Genomic DNA, 27,635 nt, shown 5'->3' on the forward strand with positions numbered 1-27,635 from the left:
GTCCCCGCAGGTCCGGGCCTGCCCCTGCGTACGTGACCTTCCCTGAGCCAGACCCTGAGGAGCACAGGGAGCAGCAGGACCATTAATTGGCGATAAAGGACTTTGTTTGTCCTCCCGCCCGCTGCCTGTGCCTGTGGCTTTATCGGAGGAGCTGAGAACACTCTGAAGTCACTCCGGGAGCTATCTTGGGTACTGTCCTTCCTGAGCAGAGATTGATAACAGCCCGGTGGTAAACACGGCTGAGAGCAAGCGCCAGCCGGGAGCGCGGGGGAGAGGCCCCCCACGCCGGTGTCACACCTGTGACCTCTGCGGCAGGGGGGACAGGACAAACTCTCCCACCCAAGAGCTGAGGGGCAGCAGGTATGGAGGGTCCAGGCACCCACCGCAGTGGGGAAATCGCTTTTTAGGAGCCAAAAGAGAAGCAGGGCTTGAATCCGTCATCATTCTGGGAGCGGAGGGCCAAGCCAGGGGAGCCTGTAGCATCCCGGGGAGCCGCGGGGCGGAGGGGATGTGCGGGGAGCTGAGAACAAGCCCTGGCTTGCGCCCACACATACAAGGCCACTGCTCTGCTTTTTGGGAGAAAAACTGAACAAACCCCAACCCCAGCTGTTAAAAATAGACACCGATATTTGTGCACTCGCCGCGCAATACGGTGAAATATGCACACGCACGCTCAGAAACGGTTGGATGGTGCTTGGGATCCTGTTTTTAACAAAATCTAGCTCGTGGGTTTTTTTTTCTCCCCGCAGCCAAGTCCTTGGTACGAATGTTCACTGGGTGAGGCTGAAAATAGATGAGGAACTGCTGGCTTTGGGGTCAAAACAGGGGGAAAATGGCAAATAAACGAAAAAGAGGTAAAGGACCACAGGGAAGGCGCCTTGCTAAAAATAAGCTTGAATTGCAAAGCCAAGCATAAATATTTTTCTTTCTTTGCCATAACATTGCCGGGTAGGCAGGGAAGCGAGCAGCCTCTGGTGTGACAGCAAGTTTTAAAGTGAAACATAATTTTTGATCTCTGAAATAAAATAATCCCAACGTGATGCTGCACGCTCGCGCTTCTGCTGGGAGGGGAGGTGTTACGGGGCTTGCAGCTCGGTTTCCTTCCCCAAAGACGCTGCGACCCGGGCTGCTCTTCTGCAGCAGAGCCTCTAGAAATGGTTTGGGGCTAGAAAACAAAGTTTCAACTGCAGCATTAGGAATCCCTGCGCTTCCACTCCCTGGGTACTGCTGCTGGCATAAACCCAGCGTGATTTTTGTGGCTGAGCAGAGTGTTTTGGTTTTTTTTCCCCCACCCCAACCTGCTGCCCTTTCTGGGGTGGTTCAGGATGAGGGATGAAGCTTTCTGGACAGCCCGTTCCCAGCTGGCTGTGCCTTGTGGGACACCCCCCCACGCTCCCCCCCCGCGATGAGATTTCCTCGATCACACCGATTTCCAGCCTGGCCGGCTTTGCAAAGGGTTAAGCAGGAGCCGGTGGGGGTGGCTGGCGTTGGGGAGGGTCCTGGCTGGGCCCCTTGCCTGGGATGTGCTGAGCTCAGCGGTTTTGCAAGGCTGCAGGGGGAGGGGGCTGGGGAGCAGGAGGAGGAGGAGGAGGAGGAAGGGAGGAGATGTACTGGGGGCTCAGAGAGTGCCTCAGCGCACGTCGGGAGCAAACCGTGCCCCACGTATGCTGGGGGGGGAAAATTCCTGCTCCACGGGGTGGCTGCCTCTGGCCATGGCGTGCTCCCTCTCTTCACGTTGGTTCCCAGCAGCTCCGTGGCCCAAAAAGCTGCTTTCAGTCAGATTTACACATTATTTTGGCACGTGGTCACCGGCTGGGGCTGACACAGAGGCTGGTATGATCCTCCGTGTCCAAGCATTCATGTGAGGAACATAACAAAGGGGCTGAGCTGGCAGTAGCCCGCTGGTTTTGGGGTCTCCCCTAAGTGTCTGCAGGGTGGGTGTCCTTTGCACCCTCTCTGGCCCTGTCCTTGGTCACCGGGTCCCCAGGGGGTAACTGGCACACGAGGGGTGACCCCCCGCATCCTCCTCCACCGCGCCGAGCCCAGCTCTACCAGGCGAGCCGAAGGCCGCGGGGCGGGTGGCTGGGTGGGTGGGACGCCGCCGCGGCAGGTCCCGGCGTGCCGCCGGCCGGGCAGGTCTCTGCCGCCGCTGCCAAACTTTTTGGGCCTGTCTCTCGCCCCCCGGGACAAGCAGCTGCAGGCAGGGTGCCCGCCCGCCACGACGTGCGGGACTTGGGCGGAGAAACAAGGAACGTGCGTCCCAGGGGGACGGTGGACAGGTTCTGGCACCTGGGATGCCAAGTCGGCACCGTGCCGTTTGCGGGGTGGGGGCTGTGTAATTCACCTCCCCTTGGATGCTTTTGCCCCAGCCGGCAGCTGGTGCTTTGGCGGGGGGGTTGCTGGGTGCTGCCCCACGCTCCCACATCCTCGCTGAGGGGAGAGGCCCTCCGCAGTGCCGTGTTCTGGCCGGGCGGCGAGGCGAGCGCGTGCCTTGGCCCCGTCCCTGGCGCTGGGGCCGCGGCCAGCAGCGCGAGGAGCTGGGGAGGGGAGGCGCGAGCGGGGCCTGCGCGCTGGTACAGAACGTTCTCCTGCGAGCACCCACAGGAAAACCAACCAGCAGCCCTGAACGGGGCTCTTTGTTCAACTTTTTTTTTTTTTTTTTTATTTTCCCTCCTCTCCCCGCATCAACTTTCTTGCAGCTGACAGGCTCCCTTCCCCCTGCTGCTCCGCTCCCAGCTGCAGCCTCCAAATAGCCCCCGAGCAGCTCACCCAGCCCCCGGCCATGCTCCAGAGACCCCCAGGGTGAGGGGGAATGGTGCTCCAAGCCCCGAGGAGGAACAGTTACCACTGGCTCTGCCCCACAGATCTGCAAAGCAGAACTAGGGCAGCTGGAGTTTCCAGCTGCCAGGGAAAACCTGTCTTTGGAGGAGGGGGAGTGTAGGGTTTGTTGGATTTTTATTTTACCGTGCAGCATTCCCTCTGGTTTTCGCCGCCTTACATAAAGTGTTTACTGAGCGGGAGGAGGGAACAGCCAACAACATGTTTTTGCATTTGTAGTACTGTACAGGGTGAACTTTTCACTTCCTCTCAATGGCTCTCACACATGTGTCTATTTTGGTGCTGGGCACACATACAAACAAGCCATGTACGGCACAGAGCCGGGGCCGTTCCCTGCTCCGTGCAATGGCTGGAAAACAAGGAATGGGAGGAGGGTGAGGGGGAGCTGCCCTGGGGAAATCTCAGCCCCACCGTGTTTCAGACCCTTGTTCTTTTAAACCCTTCAGCACACACATGGCGCTTGCAGGGCAGATCCGGGCCACGCTCGGGCAGCGCATCCCACCAGCAGAGCCGCAGGCGCCGCTCCCCCGGCGGCCCCGGAGGGCTGGCGGAGAGGCAAAGTTTTGTGTGGAGCAGTAAAAAGGAAAGGCTCACCCCGCATCCGATTACGTGGGTTGCAGCACGTAGGGTCGGTGAGTGGGTGGGACTCGGCCCGAGCCAGGGGGCCTTGGGGCGCTGCTGCGCGTCGGCGGCGCAAGGCTCCGTTCTTACACCCCGCAACGCTGTCTTGATACCGGGGGTATTTTTGGCAAGTTTTGGCCAAGGTAAGGCTAGGTGGCTGGAGTAAGCAGGACTAAAAATAGCTGCTATAAAACAAACAAACAAGTTGACGATTGAAACGTTCCCTTCTTTTCAAAATAACCCCATCTGGGATGGAGTTTTAATACCAAATGCCGTGACGTTTAAAGCGGTTCTGGCCGAGGACCCGCTGACTGTGCAGGAGGCCCCCGCAGCGCCGGGGCTGGCAGCCCGCCAGCACCGGGGAGGAGGTTTTCCGGGCTGGGCACGGGGGAGGCAGCGTGGGACACGTCTCAGCTGAGCTGTACCTTACGTGAGAACGCCCGTACGTGGTTTCAGAACCCGTAGAGTGAATTTCCACTGGTGCAGAGCTGGAACTGGGGCTGTGTCTGCAGATCCGGGCCAGGTTTTGCGTGGTGTGCGGCTCCAAGAGACCAGGTCTGGATCCTGAAAAGCTGACTCTGATACTAGAACTCATTTATAAACAGAAACAAACACAGAACTTTTTCCCCTTAGCCTTAGCTAACACAAATTGATGGTGATACAGCTAAGATGGGGATGGATTCAAATGAATCTGTTTCCATCCAGATGTGGCTGGACTGAAAGAGTGAGTAAAAATAAAATCATCTTGTAAATAAGATGTTGAAAATGGAAGAATTAGGCATCCGGAGCAGTAGGTCGTACAATTGTTTCAATACAATGCTGAGCTGATTCCCCTGCTGGCTAGCAAAAACATGGTGTCAAGGCTCTAATCAACAGAAAATTAACATGTTGAAATGATTATGCCAGAAAATGGCAAACCAGTTCCCCTCAAGAACAGAAGTACAAACGAAAAACAAAATGATTAAAATGAATGGATTTAAATAAGGGTTTTCTGCTGGCAGAGTTAAACTGGGATTAAAATGATTTAAATCAATCCACTTTTGAGCATAAAGCAAGGGTGGTTCCTCTCAGAGGGTTTTTTAAACTGAACTTAAGTTGACCATCGTAACAGCTGAGCTGCCTCTGAGCTTCATTAAACCTCCTGTTACCTACTGAACTGCTGATTGTTTCCTTCATCAACCCGCCCCCGCCAAGCTTTGAAAAGATAAATGATTTCAAAGACAGAATTATTTTATTATCCCAGAGCAAGCTAATACATAATAAAAAGGAAAAAGAGTTTCAGGGCATTAAAGATACAGCTTCTGCACCAGAGAGCAGTGTCCTACCAGCACTCGCTGTGTAGAGACAAGAGAAATGGCAATGGAGAGAAAACAGCTTCAGCCATACAGGAGGTACCTCTGGAGAAAGCCTCACCACTTGCCCCTCTCAACCCACCCGGGACAATTCTCGTTCTGTTCACCCCCTAAAACCACAGCCAGGGCCGAAGGCATTTTTGGCACGGCATCGTACCTCTGGTCTACAGAGGCCCGACTTCAGTGGCAAAGATGTGGGCTTCCCAGCCGGGTGGGGAAGCACCAGACCGAGTTACTGGGTTGCTTTCCCCACCCCTACGCCGTGAGTCTTCCCTCCTCTGTAAATAACAGGGGGATTCTCCGAGTTCTGTAAAACTGATCCTACCTTCCAAGTTACAGAAACGGAGCCCTGCCAGCCCGTAACACGGCAGAGGACTTAAAGGATCCTGTCATTTCTATTTACTGGCAGCTTTATGGGGGATCCCCACTCTCAACTTAAAAAAAAAAACAACCAACAAAAAGCCCAGTCCCGCCGATGCAGCTGTCAGCATCCTGATAAATGAGGGTGTGTTTTGAAGCCAGGCCAGAGAATGTTTTTCTTCTGCTCCCTGACAGCAGCGATCCAGACACGCTCAGCCTGAGGAGGGAGTGAATCCCAGGAGCTGCTCTATTGGCTTGTACCTCCACTCATCTGCCTCCAGCTCTTCCACCAGCCCGGCTAGTTTTTCCATCCGTGCGACTTGTTGATCTGTGAGAAGTTCAAAGGTAACTGTGGTTTGCAATGACAGCACAATTAAACCTTTCAATTAGATGCAGATTCCCAGCTGTCAATGAGGAACAGAGCAGAATAAGACCCACCAAGCCGATTTGAATACAACCCCCCTCTACACGCTGCCCTATGCAAACAGCGCGAGCTCGCCCGCTCCCAGGAGGAAGCGGCGACAGGCTTTTCTGCCTCGTCCAGTGTTGAATGTGTACCTACCCATCCCTGCCCGTGCCGTGTAAATTCAAGTCCTAACAGGGAAACACGAGGCCGATTAGTGTACGGGGGCGAAAACAGGATGAAGCTCATTTCTTTAGCATAAATATTTATAGTGCAAAAGAACAGAGAAGTTGAGAGAGAGCTCGGTCAGCCCACGGTAGAGCAGGGTGCAGCACGAGGAACTCCTCATTTTAATGAAGGTCCTTTGAGGAAGACCTGGATGACTGTACCAAGGCCCTGCAATCAGAGTGTGCTAATGATGCGAAGGTCCCCACGTTGAGGCGGGCTGCCTCCCTGGGAGCCCCAAGACACCTTGTTCCTCTCAGCTTTATTTCAAACCCGTTGTGTGCTGGGCACGGAGGCTCCATTTTCGATTAAATTAGCTGCAGTGGTACAGAGATGAGAACAGCCCTTCTTCTCTCACCTTCACTGGAAGTTTAACAGCACAGCAGCCCCTTGGGAAAGCAGCCCGGTACAAGCAGACTTACTAGCAAGAGGTGCAACAAAACGTGTGTGATTTCTGCTGACTGCAGCAGTGGGTGCTTCTAAGAGGGACTGTTCTCACTCCACCTCCTGCTAACAAGTGCTTTTGGGAACTGTCAAACAAACAAGCCAAAAAATGATGACCTTGATCTTTTTTTTAGCCTTTCTTACAGGGAAGCAACTGGTGCTCCACAAACCAGTTTCAAAGGCTGGTGCGTATCAGGGGGCCAGTCTGTGCAGCAGCCCCTGGTAGCTATGGCCGCAGTAGTGCTGGAGCTGTGGAAACAACAGCTTTCAAGTCCAGCTTTGATTTTTGGTTCGGAAATACTGGATCACGGCCTTACAAGCTGCCGCACACCCTCAGATCTCTGCCTGACAACCCGGACCGACAGAGGACAGGAAACCTCTCCGCTCTGAGACAACATGTGGAAGTACCCGTTGTAGCTGACAAGAGGTGGGGACCAGAAAGGATGTGACCCGCAAGCAGCAGACGTGATCTGGTCCTGAGCTCTGCCCAGCGTCTTGAGAACAAAAGCTGCTGTGCAGTGAAGCCCATCGTTCAGTTACAGGCACCTGGGCGGCAGGCGAAGGCCCCAGGACGGAAGCAGAAGTTCAAACAAGACATAAAGGCACTTTCTTGGAGAGGTAGGGAGTGGAGTCAGCCACGTCACGCCACGCCAGGCACCTGCGTGTCCGTCTCCTGAGCACCTCTGGAAGCCTGGCTTGACCCTGCTGGTGTCACGAGGCCTCAGCAGAGAAACAAAGGTGGAATCGAGTGTCTCTTTGCCTGAGGCCAGAGAGACAGTCAGCGCTGGGCCAAGATCAGAGCGTGGGCGTTTCCTGCCCATAACCTCCTCTTCTGGCCTCACCTCTCGTGAAGGCAGTGCGGCACACGGCGATGGAAAAACAAGCTTCGAAAGGCACAGCCTGTTCCCACCCAGGCTGTGTGGGTTCCCGTCGCTTTGCATAGGGCTTGCAAAAGGACTCGATGATGGTCTGACTTAGCGCTAATTCGCCAACTTAAAAGGCTATTCTGCTTTTTTGTGGTTGGCACCCGAGAACATGTCAGCCTTTTCTCTGCGCTCCCCTGCCATCTTCCCTGATCAACACGCAGTTAAAATAGTCAGTCCTTACCGTGTTTGACTTGCTTTAATGTAGATGCAACCTGATAGCTGAAGACAGATTCACAGAGGAATCTTTCAGAGCCATCTGTAAACAGAAAAAGAGGTGGTTTAATCTGAGTTTTAAGACTGAGCAGCCTCAGCTGGGTGCCGCCAACCTATTTTTATGTTCAAGGTGTGGGTTTCCCCACTTGCCTCGTTCTGACACTTTCCCCTGTGCCGAGCGTGCAGTGCTACGGTCTGTGGCCTGTACAGCCCCGCATCCAAATCATGTGCAGGGCTTCAGCTGGCTCCTGGTGCCGCTGGGGAAGGACTGTGCTACCTGGGAGACATCCCAGCTGATATTCTGTTACATCCCCTCTGTCAAGCAGTTTTGGTCCATTTTAAATAGAAGGTAAGCTAAGGAGAAGCCAGATAATATTATGGCAGTCTCCAATTCCCTCAGGGCTCAGACGCTTGTGTCCTTATAATGCTTTATGATTTCCCAAAGGCTTAGACCATAACCCCACATAAAGGATTTCAGATGTGTATCTTGCCATCTAAGTCAGTAATTGATACCAACATAGTTTATAATACTTCCTTCAAAAAAAACCCCAAATACCTAAGGGTTTAATTAAGAACAAGTGAGATGATAGTTAAAGTAACAATAAAAATCAGTCAGTGGGGATTTTTGAAGAGGAAACTGGTATGCATCTACCCCACTAGTATGTTCCTGACGGAAGAAAGGGTGTATCACCTTTTATCTGAGAAATTAGAAAGCAAACTTAAAGCTTCCTGCGACAAGGAGAGTGTTTAGTTGTTGCTGCCACCCACAGCAGACGAACTGCTGTGTTACTGGTAAAGAGGTCAGCCCAAAGCAAAATCTCCACAGAAAAAAAAGCTCCGTGCCTGTGAGAGATGACAATGCCATAAGAACAAGAGAAGCAATTTTGAAGACTGAGGGTAGAAACAGACCCGGGAAAATCAAAGCTGAACCCCAGATAAGAGGGAAGGGTTAGAGTTTCACTGGGCTCAGAGCATCCTCTTGCAAGCTGTCAAAAAGCTGTGTTGGTGCTGCACTGTGCTATTTCCAAACGTACCCTTCCCTCTCCTCCAACTCCCCAGCCTGGCTGTCCGGCCGAGTGGCTCTCAAGAGGAACAGCTGCCTATTTGGTAATACGAAGTGCTTCATTATTTTCATTTGTTTTGAGGGCTCGTTAAGTTCTATGAGCAAGCCTTTAGTCATAATTACTTCAATAGACTGGCATATGGGCTCTAATGTGTAATAAAAACAGTCCTTAAACGACATAGCCATCAGTTCCCAGCTGCCCTGCATTGCCGTGTCATGTCTGAGCTGCAGGGCCACTCGAGCCTCATCCCAGCCACCCCAATGAACTTCAGGCTCACAGTGACACAGGAAGTTCAAGGGGAGCAGGCAGGCAGACAGACAGACCGACCCCAGCTTAACCCTGCCATCTGGAGGACCTGCCCTTCCTCCTTCACCCAGAGCAGGGGCAGGGACATGCAGCTGTGACGTGTCTGGGTCCTCCTTCAGGCAACCCCGACGAAGCAGGTGGCAGGGCCCGGGCACCCAAATGCAAGACGCCAGGCTGGATCAGAGCCCTGACCCATTCCTGGCAGCCCTGGAGAAACGCTCTGACAAGAGTGAGCCCAAAGGTGAACACGCTCAGCCTCGAAGGATTAAAAGAGATCTAGTCCTAATTTATCCTGTCACAGACCTCTGTGGTGAGGTTTTAACTTGGGCCGAGGGCAAAAGCAAGCCCTGTGTTTCCTGACCAGCATGGATACAAGCTGCCTCCTGTACTAGCTCAGCCAAATCCAACGCCAAACCATGTTTTGCCAAGAAAAATATTCCTGCCTCAGCTATCTTTACAGTAATTCCTGCCCGACATCAAAGGATTAGCTAACAATGAGCAATTAACATCGTCATGTTCCCTTTCAGGTAGATAGCTTCCTCCTCTGAAGTGTTGTCATGGAGCTAAAAAGCAGGTGACTGCCAGAAAAGTCATTTCCTCATGAACAACTGGTGGGAGAGCCTGGGCTGCTCGGACCTACCCAAGCCCTGGTGCTTCCTTCCTCCCTCCAGCTTTTGCCAGCTAAAGTCCAGAAAGTCAGCGGCGTGCCAAGCCTGGCAACTCCCTCGCAGGGCTGCCTGTGCACCAGGAGGAGTGGGGAAGGAGAAGGGCAGGAGCAATCACCTTCCAGCATCTCCCCAGCTCCTTTGGGGTAAGTGAAGAGGGCTTTTCGGGGCGGCGTCAGGTCCGAAACGCTGAACCCCGATCCTGTTACAGAGCTGCCACTGACTCCACCGGCTGAAGAGGATGAGGAAGAGGCTGCCATTTCACCCCGTCCCAGCCTGGAAGAACAAAAAGGGAGCAAAGCCGAGTGAGGAAGGGCGTCTCGGGAGTTTCCCAGGGCACAAAGCCAGCGACCACGCATGTATCTTGATAGAGATGAAGGCGGCGAGGTCCAGGAAGAGCCAGCGAGCACAGCTTTGGGCTGCCACCCCCCCTCCGTGGCTTCACAGCCTCAAAGCGCTGGTGGTTGAAGGCTGCCCTGCATGCGTGGGAGAGGCTGCCTGCACCCGCTGAGGGGATGGGTGCAGTTAGCTGTCGCACCACGCGGTGGCACCCAGAAACTGAAGGTAACCCACGCTCCAACCCCCCCCTACCCCGGACAAAGGGGCCTGGGAATTCAGCAGGACGCTTGGAGCGTGAATAAAAATAACCTGGCACAGGTCGCTGGCCTGAATTCACTGGCCTTCAGCTGCCTGGCGCTCTTCCTGCTCTCCAGGGTCATAAAAAGTCATTTTTTTTCCCCATTTTTTTGCCTCATTTCCAGGAGCACAAACAGAAAAAATCACGCTGCCTCATAAAACCTGGAAGCCTGCAGGACTGCCAGTTCCAGTGCTGCATCCTGCACAAAGCCACGCTGTGCCTTATTCACAGCAACCGCTCTCTGCATCATTCCAGATGTGCTTTTGCTTTTAAAACACTGCATTTGGTCTAAACCATCAGCAGCTGAGCGGCCCTTTGCCTGCACAGCACAAGCTCTGTCGCCTCTCACATACCTTTATCTCAGCCTTGTTTTTAAGAGGTATTGGCTGTTGGATGTTTGTCACGATGGAGTACTTAAAACTCGTCACACACCTCTCTGATAATAAAAAAGCTGTCACTTGGCACTTTAAATGACAGCACTTGCTACTCCTCCAAACCACTTATAAGCGCTTTCCAATTATCCTGCCCATTTAATACTTTTCTGTCATCCTATTTAATACACTTCTGCAGACTCTTTACACTACACAGGCAGTGCCTTTGGAAAGCACTCAAGGATTTGGTGGAGAAAACACGTTTTTAAAAGATTGTCACAACTAGGAATTGTGTGTTCATTCACAGTTAAGCCCAAGGTTGTTTCATTTACCCTGTGTAATACCGTAAATGCACAGCGTCTCGGAGGCTGGGTGCTTACAGGCTGTGAAGGAAAATGCCTGCACAAAAGAAATCTTTCATATGGCTCCGATACATCCAGCAACACCTTCCTCAACAGAGCTGGGCAGGCCCGGCTCCCCGCTCGTAAGGGAGGCGGGATGGTTTGTGCTGAAATGTCTTCAACCGGGGCTCGAAAACCTGGTGTATTCCTAGGTATAGGTGCAGGATTTTTATTTTGAATCGGCAGAGGCGAACACGGAAGGGGGCCGCCAGGCCAGGCCGACGCCTGTACCCCACCAGCGACCCCCAGGCCTGAGGCGCCGGGGGGCAGAGGGGCGGTTTTACCGCACTGCGCATGCGCCGCCGCTCGCCCACACTCCCGCCGGAGGGGGGGCGGCAGCCTCGGTGGTGCCACGGCGCATGCGCGGCCCCGCCCCGCGCCCCGCCCTACCCCGCCCCCTCGCGCCATGGCCCCTCCCCGGCTTCCGTAGCGAGCTGCTTCCCGGTGAGTGAGGCCCCCGGCGCCGGCCTCTTCCCCCACTCCCGTTCGACCGAGCGCCCTTCTCCTCCTGGGACGCCCCCCTCCCGCTCCCGGGGCGCGCCGGCCCCTCCGAACCTCACCTGGGTGCCCGCACGGCTTGGCGCAGGCGGCGCGCGTGATCGCGCTCGCGGTGCATGCTGGGGCGGGCGGGCGCGCGGCGCGCGCGGCCCCTTCCTACTTCCGGTGGGGGGGGCGGTAACCGTGGGCAACGGCCGTACCGCCGCCTCCCCCGGGGCTTTACATGTAGCGGCGCCTTAAGGCGTCGGGGCCTGCCCGTTCCCTGGGCTCAGCGCCCGGAGGCCTGGCAGGGGTGGGCGGGGCCCGGCCCGGCCGCGCCGTTGCGCCTCCGCCGCTCTCCCTGCGCGCTTAGGGGCTCGCTGCCCGCCGCCGTCGGCAGCCCCGCGGCCTGGCCTAATCCCGCCCTCGGGCTGCGGCCCCGGCTGCTTTGTGTGTCCGCTCTCACCTCGCGGCAGCATGACTCTTCCTGCACGCGTGTAACGCCAGGCCCCCGTCAGGCATTGCTAGGGCCGGGGGGTGTGGTCGCTCCTGAGTTTTTGAGTCAGAAAACGGGACACCAGCTCTGCAATTTTAAAAAAAAAAAAAAAAAAAAAAAAAAAGCTTGCGTGGAAACAAAGCCAGCAACAATGAGTTTGTTCATGGCTTACTGTGTCTTCCTCTGTGCACTGTTCACATCTGCCCATCTTTCCTTGAACTACAGGAATGCCTTTTTATTTAAATGTAAGTTCAGGTGGTTGTAAGTCATTTCAGAAGGTGGGATTTTAATTGAGGGGAAGAGCATTAACCTTCTGAACCCCATGTCACTCCATGTAATAAATCCAGTTTAGGATAAATGCATCTTCAAAGGCAAGGTTCTGTTGTGGACAGGTAAACCTGACGAAGGCTAATTTTTTGGTTGTAGGCTTTGTTTTCTGAGTAACAGAAATTTCTGTTCTAAAACTAAGGCAAACTAAGATATCCAATGTTGACAATTTAAGTACTGAAGGTGTGAAGTCTCTGACAGAGGATTGCCAGCCTTTGCTTTTGCACCATTAAATGTTCTCTGCCATAAAAAGTTTAACTCAGTGCCCCATGTTTCTAGTATTGTTTGGAGTAACGGAGGGTAGCGTAAGACTTTTACGCAGACATCTCAAACTTACCATGCTGCTCTGATGTGGAGGGCAGGAGATGTAACCACTTACACCAGCCAGTGCCAATCCCTCAGAGCGCTTTGTTTCCCTTCCCCGGCCACCTCCTGAGCAGATCCAGGGAACTGTGTTTGCTTTTGAAAAGCTCCTTAGGCCTTTGAGAAACTAATGGATGTTGTCAGGTATTTTGAGAGAGGTGAGTGTTGTAGAGGTATTCTTGGAAGAGGCTGGAGTCTCTTTGATCTGCAGCTATGGAAAATAATGAGATGAAACAGAATCCTGAATGGTGCTGAAAAAGCATATTGACTGGGGTCGCAGTGAGTTTTAACTAAAACCTGTGAGTTTTAGGGAGAACAGTGATCAGCTGTTGACCTCCTTGCAGGGGCAAAAAGCCTGATAAAAAACCCGATACTTCCTTACCTATCTTACATTGCTTAAATTTCCTGGTTTTACTCGATTGTGCTTTAAGAGCTGACAAAGAGTAAACTTGTAAGCTCATAAAATTAGTCTTTGAATGAGTGACGTAAGGTTGGAGAAGGTACTGCTTTTCTGAAATCTCTCGTATGTTCTTGTGGAGGTACAGGCCTCCCTTTTTACTGCTGAGCCCCTCAGAGCTCCCCTGATGCTTCTTACAAATTACCCGCAAGGAAACATCGAAATTTACCTTTCCTTGGCATGTTAGCAAAGCTGTCTTTGTTTTTGCATTAGAAGGAGGAGCAGGATGGACGTTCTGCGGCCCACCCTGATAAGGATTGGGGGGCGAGTATACAGGAAGAATCTCATCCAAGAGCAGGCCTACCAGCATGAGGAGGAGGAGGATTTCTGTGCAGGTAAAGAGTGTTGGGCGAGGGGTGAGTGTGGTGCTGTCAGGACATGCTACAGGTGAAAGCAGAGGCACCAGGGATGCCTAGGGACCTCCTGGTGTCGTCTCTGATGTCTTTATGTGCACAAAGACCTGCCCGTGTGGGGGAGTGAGGTATTCAAGAGGGAGAAAAATATTTTGCATTGGTCCCTGATGATCCTGCTGAACAAAGAGTGGACGTAATCCAGATTACCTAATGGGTGGCTGTGCTTCTGACTGTCGGTTATGTTTGTTGGCTGTGAAAGATCTCCAGTAAAGAGGGACAAAAATGAGCTCCATAGATCTGTTTTCCCCAGGTTCCTGAAGTGCCTTTCTTTTTGGTAGTGTGATTATTTGCATATATGGCAGGAGTGGAAGCTGCTCGCTAAAGATCCTCTTGGACTGTTTGCCCCTTGAAGAATTGGCATCTTATAATGTGGCTTTCGGGAGGTGTCACCTATTCTGGGGGAAAAATTCTTCCTGTTCTGATGTATTTTACTTCATCTTTCTGCCTGTATGTTGTAGCTCTGCATGAATTGTGAGCACACAAAAGCTCAGCTGTTATTTCTCAAATGGAAAGGGTTGTGGCTATTGCATCCTGTTTCTCCCTCCACCCTGCCTTTCAGTGGATTGAACAAATCTTTAACAAGCTGCTTGCCACCCAAATTCATCTCTGTTTGTGTTGGAGAGGAGATAGAAACCATGGCCTCTTTCTGGAAGTCATGTTTGATCCTAATATGCAAGACTAAATGGCCCATGATGAAAGGTGCATCAATTCCTCCGTGCCACAGCTGTGAGAATTTCTCTGTTTGTCCGAAACACTGAACCCTTGAATCAATACTATCCTCACTTTTTATTTATATTCTTTTGTGACTTTAAATTCCTGCTCAGGGCCTCTGAATGGGCTGGTGGCTTCCACCCAGCCAGGAGAAGAGACCATTCCCACTGAGTACTTGCACAGCTTCCAGCCAAGAGGAAACCTGGGCTGCAAGTACTGCTTTCCTACACCTCCCAGCCTGGCAGATTTAGAAGCAGTCATTATGTTTTCCGGAGCTGGTAGTGAGGTGAAATAAAAAGCTGCAGTGGAGGGGAGTCCATTTATTTAACCTTGGGAGAAGGCAGCTGTGAGACTAGTGTCCGACAAAAAGCGCTGCCGAACTTTACAGAGGTTGTACAAGGTCTGTTGTTTTTTTTCTGCTAGGCCCCAGTGACTGTGCAGACGAACCCTGTGATGCCTTTGTGGTGGAAGAGACTGAGAAAGGCTTCCAGTGCAGAGTGGAGGTTCCCAGCCCATTATACAAGTGAGCCTGTGTGTTTCTGGTTTATTTGAGTTGCTGCTGGCTGAGGAAGCGGTTGAGTGCAGAATTTTTTTTTTTTGAGGTCAGGGTAAGCGCCAGATCTCCGAAATTTATTCTGTTTTGTGGATGTGGATGTGGATTTTAGTGTTTGGAAGAGGCAGATTGGCAAAGCCTTTCTAGTGCAGTTGTGCCACGCTTGACTCCTTGCCTTCCCTGTGACAGGGACAGCAGGTGGTGCTTTCTTGCTGGCAGGAGAGTTTTTGAGCATCTCTTCCCTTGAACATAAAAGCGTCAGGGAGGGTGGAAGAAGGGGAGGAAGAACTGGGGCGAGCAGCCTGGCGGGGGGAGTTTCTGAAAGCTTTGAGAGAAAGCACACACGACTGCAATTGACTGTTGACTCCAATCTGATGGTTACTGGGAAGCCTGTAGTGTTCAAAGCTTTATCTAGTTATTTTTGACAATTTTATTGGATGAATAGTTTAACTGAAATGTAAAGGAAAAGCGTTCTGTTATGTATTTGGATGCTGGCTAATGACTACCTTGAGCAAAACAAAAAGCAGAAAAAGAGCCCTTAGTTCTTTGTCAGCTGGGGTAATGGGGAAAAGGGGTAACCCAGCTGCCAAGTAAGCTGTGGCAGGGTGTACTGGACAGAGCTGTCATGGACCGACCAACTTTAGCTTAATCCAGTTGTGAGCCACAGCTCAACATCATCCTGTGGTCCTGGGCTGGTTACGCACGGGGTCCTGGGAGTAGCCTCTGTGCCTGGATCGGGTCCTGCCCGTGGACCTGAGTGCTTCATCCCTCGAACACAGAGACAGCACGTCTGGGGGGACCCAGCTGCCAGGGGCCAGCTCCGAGCCTGCTTCATCTGCTGGCTGGACACACTTGATGGAGAGTGACCCAGCAACATGGTGTGAGTGACTATTGCACTTTTACACCTCCAGGTACATCATTGGGAAGAAAGGAGAAACCAAGAAGAGACTAGAAACAGAGACTCGAACCTCCATCAGCATTCCCAAGCCTGGAGTAGAAGGAGAAATTGGTGAGTTCCATGTGCACAAAATGGGTGTTCTCTCTCTGGCTCTTACAGACACGATTTGAGCAGGGATGGGGTATAGGAGGTGTTTTTCCTTCAATTCCTGCTTCTGACATGGCACTGATTCACTTTATGGCCCTGGGAAAATCACTTTACTTTTCCCCCCAGTTTATTTTTTATGTCTATAAATCCTTATGAAGCAGTGTAAGGGTTTGGGTTTTTTTTTTTAAATGTTTATTTTAAGCCTATGAATAGTCTCACTGAAGTCAGTTCTGGGCCTTAAATGCCTGGCTTGAGAACTTTGGGCCTGAATGCGTTGGATTTTTTTTGGTTGTGTTTTGTTTTTAAGATAATACTATTTATTTCCATTAATAAAAAACTGTAATATACATCCAGAAAAAGTTACCGTGTTGTATATTTATGCACAAAATAAACTTCAGCATTTGCTTTAATATGAGAAGTGTCTTGATGATGTTGCTGCCTTTCTGGTGTTGTCACTTGATCCTGATGGTGAGAGCAGGCTTTCTTGTACCGTATGTTCCTTCTCATCACTTCCAGTGACTTAAAAAGAAGGGAGGCGTTGCTCATAAGGCCTGGCCCATGCGGGTTTCTGCCTGAGTGGCTGTCCAGGGGGGCCCTTAGGCACGCTCCGGTGGTAATTGGCATGGTGCGGAGTTACCTTCGTGACAGAGCGGTGAGGATAAGTGACAGGGGGATCCAACTGTGATGCTGCACAGGAATGTGGCAGTACTTCTCAAGAAGTGGGTCTTGACTTCTTCCTGAGAACTGTGAAGGACTATTAGGAAGGTTGAGAGATGTTGAAAGCATATAATAATAGGAAGCCAAGAAAATTTTGCTCCTTGCAGTTCTTTGCTTTCAAGCTCAAGTGTTCTCTGTTTGGTGCCTTGAAGTGCATGCTAAAATGATATAGGTCATCTTGATCTTTGATAGATTTTCTTTTCTTTTTCACTTTGTCTGCCTTTATGAAAACTTGAAATAATGCTCCAGAAATCTGAAGAGCTGCTGAAATGATAGACTCTTAGTTATTGTTTTTTAGGCACTCAGCGCTGACTTTCTTGAGAGCAGAGGAATACTTTTGATGGCATCATCCTGTCTTTACAGAGGAAAATACAGCCGTGCCAGGCATTTTAAGTCAAGCAGGGAGTCTGGCAGGATTTCTCTGTGCATGGTCAGGGATTTTAATTCCTGACGCCTCTTCAGTGAGCCTGGGGCTAACAGTGGAGAGGTGCTGTTGTGCAGGTTTTTCTAATTCCCTCCTGGCGTCTCCTGGGTGAAATGTTCTTACCTTCACAACGTCCTCCAATATTGATATTTTAAAGTGCACAGATAAGTATTGTGTAAAATCACGATCCATTTAATTACTCTTTATTTTGCCTGGGCGTGGGTGTCAGTAGTCTCACTGTAGCTTCACGGAAACCAGACAGATATTGCTTTCTTTCCTTGTAGTGATTACAGGGCAGCATCGCAGCGGCGTCATCTCTGCCCGAACGCGGATCGATGTTCTCCTGGACAGCTTCCGTAAGAAGCAGCCCTTCACACACTTCCTGTCCATTGCTCTCAACCAGCCTGCCATCCAGGAGAAATTCCTGCAGTTCAAGGAGGAAGTGCTGGAGAAATGCTCAAAGGTAACGATCCACATGACAATTAAAATCAAGTAGAAGCCCTTCAGCAGGGTGCCATTTAATTTACTGAGATAACTTTTTGGCATTTACCTTGAATATATTCTATTCTATTTCCTAGGAATGTGTTTTTATCAGGCCTTTTACTTAAGTTGCTGGATCTGCTCTGAATTTGTTGAGTGCTGTTGTGAAATCTTCTGAAAGTGAAATGGCTGACTTAGTAAATTGTTAGTAAAATATTTTGTTTTCCTTAGAGATTTTCCTGGGTGGGAGGATACTTAAGATTCAAAAGATGGTTGGGGTTTTTTGTTTTTAATAGGAAAGCCACTAAATAATGTAGTGGACCTTTCTACATTTTATATGGTTTCTACGTAACCATGAAACCGGGTAGGAATTCACAAGTTTGCTGATGCTTCTATTTCACTTTTCTTTTGGTTACTGACAGCAAAGGAAGATGGGTGTCATTACCGGAGCTGAGCAAGAAATGACTTGGTAGCACAAGTAGTTACCATCCTGCAAATCTAATCGTTTCCCTTCTTCCCCATGAGACTCTCTGCTGACAGTCCCTCCTACTTAACTTCAGATCTTGCACTGAGAGCAGCAGGAAATAGTTAGGCATAGGGAAATGAGGAACAGAATGAAGTGAAAGCTGTGTATTCCCTGGTTTATTTTAGCATGCTTCTAGTTTGACAGAAGCGGTATGTCAAAGCACAAGGCCGGGCTGAGGAGAGAGAATGGTATTATTAAATTGCCGTGTCCTCTGAGTCTGCTGGCAGGACAGCTCTGGGCAAGGGGAAGTGTTCCTCTTTGTGGCTGCTGCAGGTTAGACTGCATACACCCAGCAGGGGTTTGTGGGCTGATATTCTTACCTTTGTGTCCGTCACTTCTGCTTGTGCCTTTCAAAGGGGAAAATACAATCTGGCAAATAACACATCTTAAGAAGTTCATGTGGGTGTGAATTACCTGATATCTGGGGAGACAGGAGTTCTTGCTCAAGTTTTTGTGGTCACTTGCATGTCAATTGTCTCATCTCCAAGAGCAGAACTGAGCTGGCTTTGCAGTCTTGTCTTTCCTGGCAGTTCTGAGGTAAGTTCCTCTTCTCTGCCCAGCTGCCTATTTCCATAACACCTTAGGAACTTTCTATCACTCAGGTTTCCACCTGATGTTAAATACAACTGAAATTGGCCAGCAGATCCAGGGATTAGCAACCAGTGCAATGCCACGAGCACCCTTTCCTTGGGCTAGGAGGATATCACTGGCTCAATTGTCTATCCCCATTAGGCAGTGGCAGCTACCTTTATTAAAGCTTACCTTTATTAAAGGAAAGCCCTGAAGACAGGGGGATGAAAACGTTAGCCTGAGAAAGCGTTGGCTGGACAGAGAGTGCCGGACCTCAGGCTGGTGTCAGTGGTGGCCTGGCTCCCTCTGTTGGTTTCTAGTGCCAGTCCTTGTGTGGGGACACACCAAAATTAGAGGGAGAGAAGCAGCTCATCGGGGGGCCAATAACTTCAGCTCAGGGCTCTGATAGTGGTTGTTCACTCCATTGGCCCTGGACTGAGAGCACTGCTTTCAGTCTGGTGTTTCTCACGCCCTTTATCCCCTCCTACCTGGGCTTTTGGTTGTTACAGTCCTTTCACTTGATCGTCCTCGTGATCTGGCCCTGCTCTGCTTGAAGCCTTAGTATCCCAGACTCCTCTTATCCTCCCTCTAGCAGGTGCTGGGGATCTCTCTTGTCCCTTCCCATGGACAGCAAACCCAGCCCTGCCTGCTGTACAGGGCAGTAACTTCAGTGTCATCCTGTATGTCTTGCTGGGTTCTGGCCTACAGGCTTCCTCGGTGTCAGGTGAGTCCATTCAGTGTCACATCTCTGTGGCCTCTTTTATTCATCTTTGTAGGTAATGCTGTCTTTCACGCTCTCATCCTGTGTCTTTATTCCTGCAACACACTGGCCTCACACAGGAGCACTCATTTTTCCTGCCTGCTGGTTTGGTTGCATCTCTGCAGCCCTCCACTGGCCCAGCCTCAGCTGGTGATCTTATTTGCTCTCCAGACCCCTCCTGATCTCTCTCTGTCACAGTGTTTGTCTCTTGCTCACTCTTAAGTATCAGTTTGCATCCCTGGGCAGGCAGGGAGGTTTGCCATCCACTTAGAAACATGTTCATAAATTTATCTTGGTGCTTTCCCCAGTGTTGTCAGTCACATTCAGAAGGGAATCCCCATGGGAACATCTACAAACCTCCACGTGCTCCTTGTCCTAGAAAGCTGCAGAAACCCAGGCTTGTTCAGAGGAGTGCCAAGACCACTGCTGGCCAGGGTAGTCATGTTAACTTTCCCTCCTCTTGCCTGACCTTCTGTCTCTCCCAGTTTTTGTTCTGTGTCTGGACGGCACTGAGTTCTGTGAGACTCTGCTTCATGGTCAGGGATCTGCAGCGTGGGTGTGCATGTGGGAACGTGTTTCAGCCGAGCAGCTACTTCTGGTGTTCAGTAACCTCAGACTTGAACTGTACTCAGACCCAGCACCCTGCATGAATCCTCCTGATGCCAGTAATATTTCTGAAAGAGTGCGGCACTCAAGACATGGCGTGCCTTTTGCTGCTGCAGGGTCATCAAGGTGCTTTTGGGAATCTTCCAAAATAGCGGCAGCTGCCCTGTGTCAGGACACATCTATATGGGTGGAGGCAGAAGGGCTGGGGCTGCAGTCCCTGCTCTCCGTGCTGCGTGGGCACAAGGTGACCTGGCTTGGAAGCTGCGGGGTCGTGTTAGCACTGCTCGGTGCCTTGTGCCTCTCAGGAGGGCCTGAAATGTTCCTGGTATTGCTTACATCAGCTCTAGAGTTTCCGTTTTTAGTTTGAAATGTGGAATTCGGTCAGTGGCAGGTATTTGGGCGTTTGCATATGCATAGCCTAGGAATATATGCTTGATTTTTCTGCTCTTCCTTCTCTTGGTGTTAGCAAAAGAGTTTCTAGATATATTGCTGCCTGTTAGTTCAAGGAGTATATTGCAGCCCCGTATGTCTCTCAATCACTCCACCAGCTGGTAATGCCACTCTAATACCACTTTATCTCACAGCAGGGTCTGCTAGAAAGCACATCAGTAATGAAAAACAGTAATTCAAAACTGTGCCTCACAGAGCAATAAGAGAGCTTATAGATTTGTCCAAAGCAACGGGATTTCTCAGGATACTTGGAGAAATCTGAATAGGTTTCAGTGACAGAAGTGTTGTGCTTCTCTTCCTCTTGCAATTTGCTGGTGCGAAACATTGCAGAATTAGGTAAACTCCAGTCTTTGAATGAAGCTCAGTAATAATGGTAAGGAAGGGAAAGGACCAGGTGTGCATGTGTGAGGATTTCTTCTGGCCATTGAGCATTTGTGAGGGACTCTATTTCTCTCTGAAGCAGTTACCATGACAACCATTCATTTATATTTTATAGAATAGGGTTATGTTGGTGGGTATATGCTTTCTAACTTCGTGTGTGTGTGTGTATCTTTAAGGCCTTTTATAAGATGAACCTTGTGTTGAAATACAGAACACTTCAGGTGTCATTCCCACTGCTGTATGGTTAGGGCTGCCAGGCAATGAAGCAGGGCTGAGGAGAGGCTCTTTTGAGGCTAATTTACTATAAATACGGGGAGGTGGCTCACCTGGACAGGCTCATTACTGATGTGGTACAGTGGGAGGTCTGGATGACCTTGGAAGTCTCCTCGCACAGTCATGTAAGTGTCAGAGTGAGGAGGACTGAAACGTCTGTCTGAGTATGCAGGTGGAAAAGGGAAGAGACTTTGCAGTAATATTGCCGTGAAAAATCACAGTTGGGTCTTTCAGAGCTGTGCAGACACAGCATTTGCAGTCTTAACAGGCTGCAGATGTAGCACGGAAAAGAAATATGATTGCTGTAATATATGGCAACCTGTAAATATCAAACATTGCTAATGAGATATTATATCTCAGAGTGGAAGGGACAGAAAATGGGAGGGGTTTTTCAGCCTGCAGCTCTTCAGTCAGTTCTGAGGAAATGCTGTTTTTCTGGCTCGCTCCTTTGTTTGTGGATCAGGGTGGGAGAGGACATATAGCTGGCATGCAGTATCCTGCTATTAGGAAAAAAACCAAACCCATAAAGCTGTCTGCAAACATTGGAAGCTCTTAAGACAGTAGAGAGGATGCAGCCAGGGAGGAAGAGCTAGGGAGTTTGATCCTTTGCCTTGTCATGTAGAAGGCCTGACATGTGTTGTGGCATGTGGTTTCCCTACTACAGGGCCTTAGATTTGGAGGAACAGCATGCTTGGGCTTTGCAAAAAGAGGTGAAGACTCCAGATAAAACCCTTTCTGTGTTCCTTCTAAAGGAAGGGAGCAAAGGTAGAAGTCTTAAGTAGCAGGAGGGAGGGAAAAAAAAGAATTTTTAAGGCTGAGTGGAAATTAGTTGTTTTTTTGACCATGACAGTGTCAGGGAGAGGCATAAACTAAAATGGACAGTCATCACATATGGATGGTGTGTAAAAGGGATATTCTTCCTGCATCACAGTGCATCCTTAGAGAATCTAAGTTTGAACAGTAAATTTTTAGAGAGATGGTAGTGTCTGTTTTATGTGTTTGTATTTGCCAGCAGGTTCCTGCCAATACGCTGCTTTCAGATTCCCCTGTAGAATATGGGGATTCCCTGCTGTGACGCCTCGCCTCCCCTAATCTGGTGCTCTGCTTTCACTAGGGCTGGCAGCCACCACTTGCCACAAGCCACCGTGACGTGTGCTATGAGGAGTGCCCACCTTCCACTGCATGGGGGAGGAAACTTGGTGAAAGAGGAGCTTGTCGCCAAGAGGCACTCGGAGAGCATGGCTGAGATCCCAGTGGATCCCTCTGCCCATCTCTGATGCTGAATCTCACTCCTCTCTTATGCTTTTATGGTTGTAGCTTACCTTGAGAGGGTTCCTTAGGTTTTTGGAAGATGTCCATAAAGACCCAAAAATCACAGTACTGACAGGATCACGTCTCTTGGGCTCATTCTCCCTGGAGGAGGATGTGATTTTTCCTTAGCAGTAGTTACGAACACATGCTTCTAGGTTCTGTGTGGCTGTTGTCTGGCCCTGCTGATCAGCCTGCAGAGGACTGATAGCATTCAACATAGCAGCTTCCTGGGAGATGACACAGCGGTTGCTGATAGCATATCATAATTTGGGATAAGAATAAGTGGGTTCAAGCTTTTTTGCATCTCAGCAAGCAGCATCCAGCCATGAAGGGCTGCTGAGACACTGGCAGAAACATTGCCTGTTCCAGGGAGAGCTACCTCTAACAAAGCATTTATTTTATGCATGGGAGAAGTGGGATCTGCTGGCCTGTGAAAGAGTAAGGGTGTAAGTGGGGTTTTTAGGAGCTCTCTGAAATACTAGGGAGTAAATCAGGAAGATTATCGAGGTCTTGGCCCACTCTTCCCTGATAATCTCCCTGGCAGCGGTAGTGTGGCTTGTGGAGCTGAGATGTGACATCACTTTGTCAGCTCTCAGCCCACACTCAGATGTTGGAAAGCTCAGGGGAGAACGCTGCTTGTGGGACAGGTTGATGTTTACAGTACAAATCACGCTGGGGCAGAAAGTGAGGGTAGGGCCTTTGCTTTCTGATTTGAGAACTACTTTCTCATTACTGTACATCATCTGCGCACGTTGTGGGAGTGACATCGGCTGGTTGTCCATGTCAAGGATGAATCGAACTTTCTCCCAGTTTCTGTTACCCGAGCTATTGTTTTGTGATGGGCCAAGTATTCTCTGGCTACAGATACCATTGGAGAAAAAAGGCTGACAGAGAGAAATCATGTCCTGTCATGCATGTTAACAGCAGGATGAATTAAAGGAAGCCGCAAGGCTTTCACTGCAGAGAGGGGAAGGTGGGGAGAAGTGAAATGGAGGCATCCCTCTTTCCTCTGCTCCTGATGTGCCTGACGTACTAGTTAGTCTGTGCTTGTTTCAGGCTGCTGCACAGTGCTGAGGTTTGCAACATGCTTTGCCACTACTGGCGTGGTATGGTTTGGGGTTTCAGTCAGCAGTAAAGTAATTAGCAGCAGCAGAAGGTATGTACGTGCTCTCTCTCTTCTGGAGACCACCACGCTTTGCCCACCCGCAGCTGTGGGAGCAAGCCCCCCGCCTCTGTGCTGCAGGCTGGCTCGTCTAGTGCAGCTCAGAAGCACCACTGTAAAGAAGAGTATGGATGTTGTCATTAGACATGAAAAATGCTGAGTGAGATGTGGGGCATTAAACTCTGACGGCCTGAGATACTGCAGTGTTTAAATATCTGAAAGGTTTTATTTCAAACTTTGAAGCACAGCTAGAAACTTCAAAGCTGTCATTCTCAGTCAATGGACTTTTTTCAGACAGAGAAAGGCTTCAGTGGCCTGGCAAGTGGTTTTGGCTTCTTCTGGAGTTAAAAGTGTAGGTTATTTAATGCACTGATGGGAAATGGCTACTAAGTGGAAATAATTGTTTTAATATGGGTGTGTTAACCATCCTGGAGGTATTTTTATAAATATCCTAGAACAAAAGAGCATGTGTTTTAAAGCTGAATGTAACTACTGCTCCACCTGGGAACAGTTCTTCTCCAGCAACAACATGTAGCTCTTCTTATAAAGGGAATTTAAACTTAATTCATCTCGGCAAACTACAGGGCACAAGGGAACAAGAAAAATGTAATTATCAGAGCTGGTATTAGCTGTGCTTGTGTTGTGAGGTGCAACCTGTGTTTAGACAGGATTTAGAGACCATTTAGAGCTTGTCACTACAGCTGGTTCCAGCTTTATTGCACAAAAAATGGACTTAACTCAAGTTTTAAATCTGTGCTGACTTGTGTTGAGTTCATTGCTGATGGCAGCTGCCTCTTTGACAGCTGTGGAAGTCTCCTCTCAAAAACCCGTACGAGCAAGTGCTGCTGTTCCCAGGTCCTGAGTTAGAGCCTGTCGTAACGAGCTTCCAGGCTGCTGTTCAGCAGCCCCGATGAAAAGGCAGGCAGGGAGTGTGTGTGCGGCGGGGGGCTGCGCCTCCCCTGCCAGGCTGAGCTCGCTTGCTCCCAAAGCCTGTGAGAGATTTTGTTTCTCATTTCAACTTCGAGTCACTACCAACCTGATCAGTGATGCAGAGATAAAAGGTTTGATGCCAGTGGCTTGGTACCTGTTCTCTGTAGTATTTATCCCTCTGATGGAGGGGGGGGGGGTGTGTGTATGGGATAAGACACCTATATATGATTGATTGACTGATTTATAGGATCACGGGGTCAGTAGCAGCCTGTTCCAGAACCCTGCAAAGCTTCACCTGACTCTTGGGACGCTGGTACTTCTGAATGAGCAAGAGATCCAGAAAGCGTGTGACCTCCTACAGCGATGCAAAGAGGACTTTGTGGAGTAAGTGATAAAAAAGGGATGTCATCACCAAGGGCATGAGTGGGGGAACAGCAGCAAGCTGTCTTTGACAAGGGATAGTGAAGAGGAAAGCAGCTCAGTAGTCTTATTTCAACTCTAGAAATGTAGAAAAAGGCTGAAACGTTTCAAATGGGAGCAGAAGAAATCTCCAAGTGGTCATGAAGAGTCTAACAGCATTGTGCAGCTCGGCTCAAACCCCCAGCATTCCCTAAAAACCTGCTCTACTCATTTCTTTTTCTCACATGCATCCCCGTTATTTTTGTGTGAGCAATTCTTGCTGTTGTCCACTGCCTGCTGCAGAGGGAGGGACGAGCTCTTTCCCGCCTCAGAGCAGATGCTGAGGTGTCCTTGACATGCATTTCTTGATGTGAGGAGCTGTGTGCAGGGAAGCCATGTGTGAGTAATTGGTCTGAAGCATTCAGTGCTGCTCCAGGACCAGGGCTTTCTCCCTGCCTGTTAACACTGAGCTGCAGATGTTAGGGCTTTAACTGTAAATGTGGTTGAATGACACTGTAATTAGCTTATCTCTGTTCAGCTTAGAAATTGGAGATGGCCTGAGGGATTGGTTTATTTATTTATTTCTGCAAAGCCTTTGCACATAGAACATGGATCCTTGATATTTATTTATTTGTTGCCTCGGTGCATGAAGAATTAGCCGCACTACACCAGCTAATACCTGTGGGAAATAACGCATGGCCAAAATTCATACATCTGCCTTTAAAATGACAGTTGTTCAGCTGTTGAAGAGAAATGCAAGTGCGTTTCCAGGGGAAGGCTCTGCCCTCAGTATTTGAAAAGTGGCAGCTTCCTCATAAGTGGATTGAACTGAGGCAGAGAAAATCTTTACTCTCCATTTCCTTTAGTGGAGGAGGAATCAACACTTGAACATAACCTTTAGGTTATTTCCCCTGCCACACCCAAATAAATATACTTTGAAAATTAATTTAGGCTCCTTTCCACCCACGCAAACCTTCATTAGCGTTCATTTACTTTGCTAAATGCAGGTAGTGCCATGTGAAGGTAGATGTGCCGCCTTTGACCGTTTTCAGAATGTATGGCCTTCAGTGTTCTCAGTGTGATGTGCACAACGGTACACTTGGGCTGTTTTCCTCCCAGTAAACATACTGGAATGGGAAATCATGCTCTCCTTGTTCCATCTGGGAAGCTTTGCTGAGAATCTCAAAGTCAGTCTCTCAGGCAAGCTGAACAGAAGTGAGCAAGGTTAGAGCAAAGTCATGCTCACATTGTTAACTCATGTTTATTACTCTGCCTGCCCAGACACTACCTGTACTTTCCACAAGACCTCGTCATTAAATGAGACAACAGCATTTACTGGGCATTTACAGGGAACCTGCACTGCAGCGCCCTGCCTCCCTGTGATGTTCTGGTGGTAAAGGCAAGGAGGTGGCGTGTTTGGAAGCAGATACACTTCCCAGTGTGTTTGCAGGTGTGGGAGTGCATATTATATCCTGCACACATTTTCAGTTTCGCCTTCCTGCAAGAGTAGCTGGAGCTGATTTTAAAACATCTCTATTTACTTCCAGCATTTATAAGTGGATGTTGAAATGTACTTAAAACTGCATTCTGTATCAAGTACTTTTCCCAGCGAAAGTCAGTGAGCTGGAGACTTTGTGTCACAATCGCTCTCTTCACAGGGAAGGCAAGAGTTTGTACCATTTTACTGCTGATGGGTTTTCTGAAATGTAAATGGAGATCTCTGCACTGAGGTGGCCTGTGAACACTAAATTGACTTAATGTGTGTCTAAAACACTGAACGTATGAATTTAAATGTTTTTACGGTGTTTCTTGAGATGATGAGACAATAGCAGCTGTAGCCTTTCGAGCTTTAGAAATTAGGGAGCCTTTTTTGTGTTTGGGTTTCTTCAGTGCAAACAACCTGAAAGACAGGGGAGAGAAGAACTCTTCAGTGGCATTCACTGCCCCATATGGTCTATATAACATTTTAGTCCTGCTTAACCTCAAATTTGTTTAACTGTAGCAAAAAACGTATTTTACATCATTCCCTTACTAAAACCAAATACTTAGTGTGTGCATGAGGAGTATTATGTGTTGTATTTCAAAAGCAGTGGTGATGTTTTGCTTTTTAACATAAGGGATTTCTTGCATTTTAGCCAAATTGCTGGAGGCAGGCCCCTGACTGTGGAGGTGTCAGGAGTGGAGTACATGAACGATGACCCTGCCATGACAGATGTCCTTTATGCCAAAGTCCACATGAAGGATGGCTCGGACAGGTGAGTTCTCCATTCTCCTTTCTTTTATTTCTCCTCGATGTGCCACAGCAGCAGTAGCGGTGTGCCAGAGAAACCCTCTGCTGTCTGAAGCTGGTGAGCACTGCTAGCAGTCCTTGGGCCAGCAGTCAGGAAGATGAAGTCGTTCTTGCTTCCTAAACCGGTTAAGGCAGTGATGTGTTTGCTCTTTAAATCAGTCACTGGTGGTGTGGCTGAAAGATGTCATTTGTTCCTGTAGCAGTCTGTCAGACTGAATAATGGTGTGGTGGCTCGCGCTGTGATAAGATGGCCAAGGAGATACTTCTGAGATGACTTAGAAGGCAGGACAACTTGGCCTCTGCTGTCTAGTTCCCAGCCTGCAATCCAGATTAATCTGGACAACCTGGCATATTCTGCAGCACTTAATTATTCTTAAAACCCAGTTACACCAGAAGGTCCTCCGAAAAGCATGACTTGGTTACAGAGTTGTTTTTTAGCCTGGAACTGGCGCTAGGTGTGAAATGTCTGTACTCTGAGCTGCTGGTGTGAAACCTTGAAGCCTGGTTGGTGTCAGTGCATGTGTCTGTGCTGTTTGCCACTGTGACTGATGGCTTTAGCTCTACAAACAGTGCTGCCAGGGATGTGGTGGTGTTTGAACAACCTTCCTCCACCTCATTTTTGACAAGTACGTCACCGGTGACAGCACCATCTTTTCTCTCAGTGCTTTCTGGAAGAGTGGGGAAACGT

At 49.6% G+C, this 27,635-nt stretch overlaps 2 protein-coding genes and 1 long non-coding RNA gene across 5 annotated transcripts in view; 2 read left to right on the forward strand and 1 right to left on the reverse strand.

The window, feature by feature from the left end:
- The first annotated feature begins 243 nt into the window (after positions 1-243).
- Positions 244-9,542, forward strand: LOC141968945 (uncharacterized). The gene is made up of 3 exons (XR_012634959.1): positions 244-360; positions 9,280-9,326; positions 9,424-9,542. It is a non-coding gene; the product is annotated as an uncharacterized LOC141968945 (long non-coding RNA).
- On the reverse strand, positions 3,298-11,650 carry ANAPC16 (anaphase promoting complex subunit 16). 3 transcript variants are annotated; one of them, XM_074924240.1, is made up of 4 exons: positions 11,387-11,650; positions 9,536-9,693; positions 7,351-7,425; positions 3,318-5,499 (listed from the first exon to the last, which is right to left on the reverse strand). In XM_074924240.1, the coding sequence occupies exons 1-4, from the start codon at positions 11,440-11,442 to the stop codon at positions 5,384-5,386; spliced, it is 405 nt and encodes a 134-aa protein (XP_074780341.1). In that variant the 5' UTR covers positions 11,443-11,650; the 3' UTR covers positions 3,318-5,383. The 3 variants fall into 3 exon arrangements, with proteins under 3 accessions (XP_074780342.1, XP_074780339.1, XP_074780341.1); XM_074924238.1 differs by lacking the exon at positions 11,387-11,650 and having other exon boundaries at positions 3,316-5,499; positions 9,536-10,123; XM_074924241.1 differs by lacking the exons at positions 7,351-7,425; positions 11,387-11,650 and having other exon boundaries at positions 3,298-5,499; positions 9,536-10,460.
- Positions 11,209-27,635, forward strand: part of ASCC1 (activating signal cointegrator 1 complex subunit 1) — a 37,739-nt gene continuing 21,312 nt past the window's right edge. The window contains exons 1-7 of the mRNA XM_074924237.1: positions 11,209-11,270; positions 13,160-13,281; positions 14,494-14,593; positions 15,535-15,632; positions 17,094-17,272; positions 24,506-24,642; positions 26,793-26,912. Coding sequence (XP_074780338.1) covers positions 13,173-13,281; positions 14,494-14,593; positions 15,535-15,632; positions 17,094-17,272; positions 24,506-24,642; positions 26,793-26,912 — 743 coding nt within the window. The 5' untranslated portion in view covers positions 11,209-11,270; positions 13,160-13,172. The remainder of the gene's footprint in view (positions 11,271-13,159; positions 13,282-14,493; positions 14,594-15,534; positions 15,633-17,093; positions 17,273-24,505; positions 24,643-26,792; positions 26,913-27,635) is intronic.

The sequence above is a fragment of the Athene noctua genome, chromosome 21, assembly GCF_965140245.1.
Source record: "Athene noctua chromosome 21, bAthNoc1.hap1.1, whole genome shotgun sequence".
In the NCBI taxonomy this organism is placed as follows: Eukaryota; Metazoa; Chordata; class Aves; order Strigiformes; family Strigidae; genus Athene; species Athene noctua.

What these genes read in the sequence shown, in the direction of transcription:
- ANAPC16 (XM_074924238.1), bottom strand. Translation starts at nt 9,776, where the DNA reads ATGCGTGGTCGCTGGCTTTGTGCCCTGGGAAACTCCCGAGACGCCCTT. An exon ending in AGCTGGGGAGATGCTGGAAG is followed by an intron (nt 7,426 to 9,535) that starts GTGATTGCTCCT and finishes TTCTGTTTACAG; the next exon opens with ATGGCTCTGAAAGATTCCTC. An exon ending in ATTAAAGCAAGTCAAACACG is followed by an intron (nt 5,500 to 7,350) that starts GTAAGGACTGAC and finishes AACTTCTCACAG; the next exon opens with ATCAACAAGTCGCACGGATG.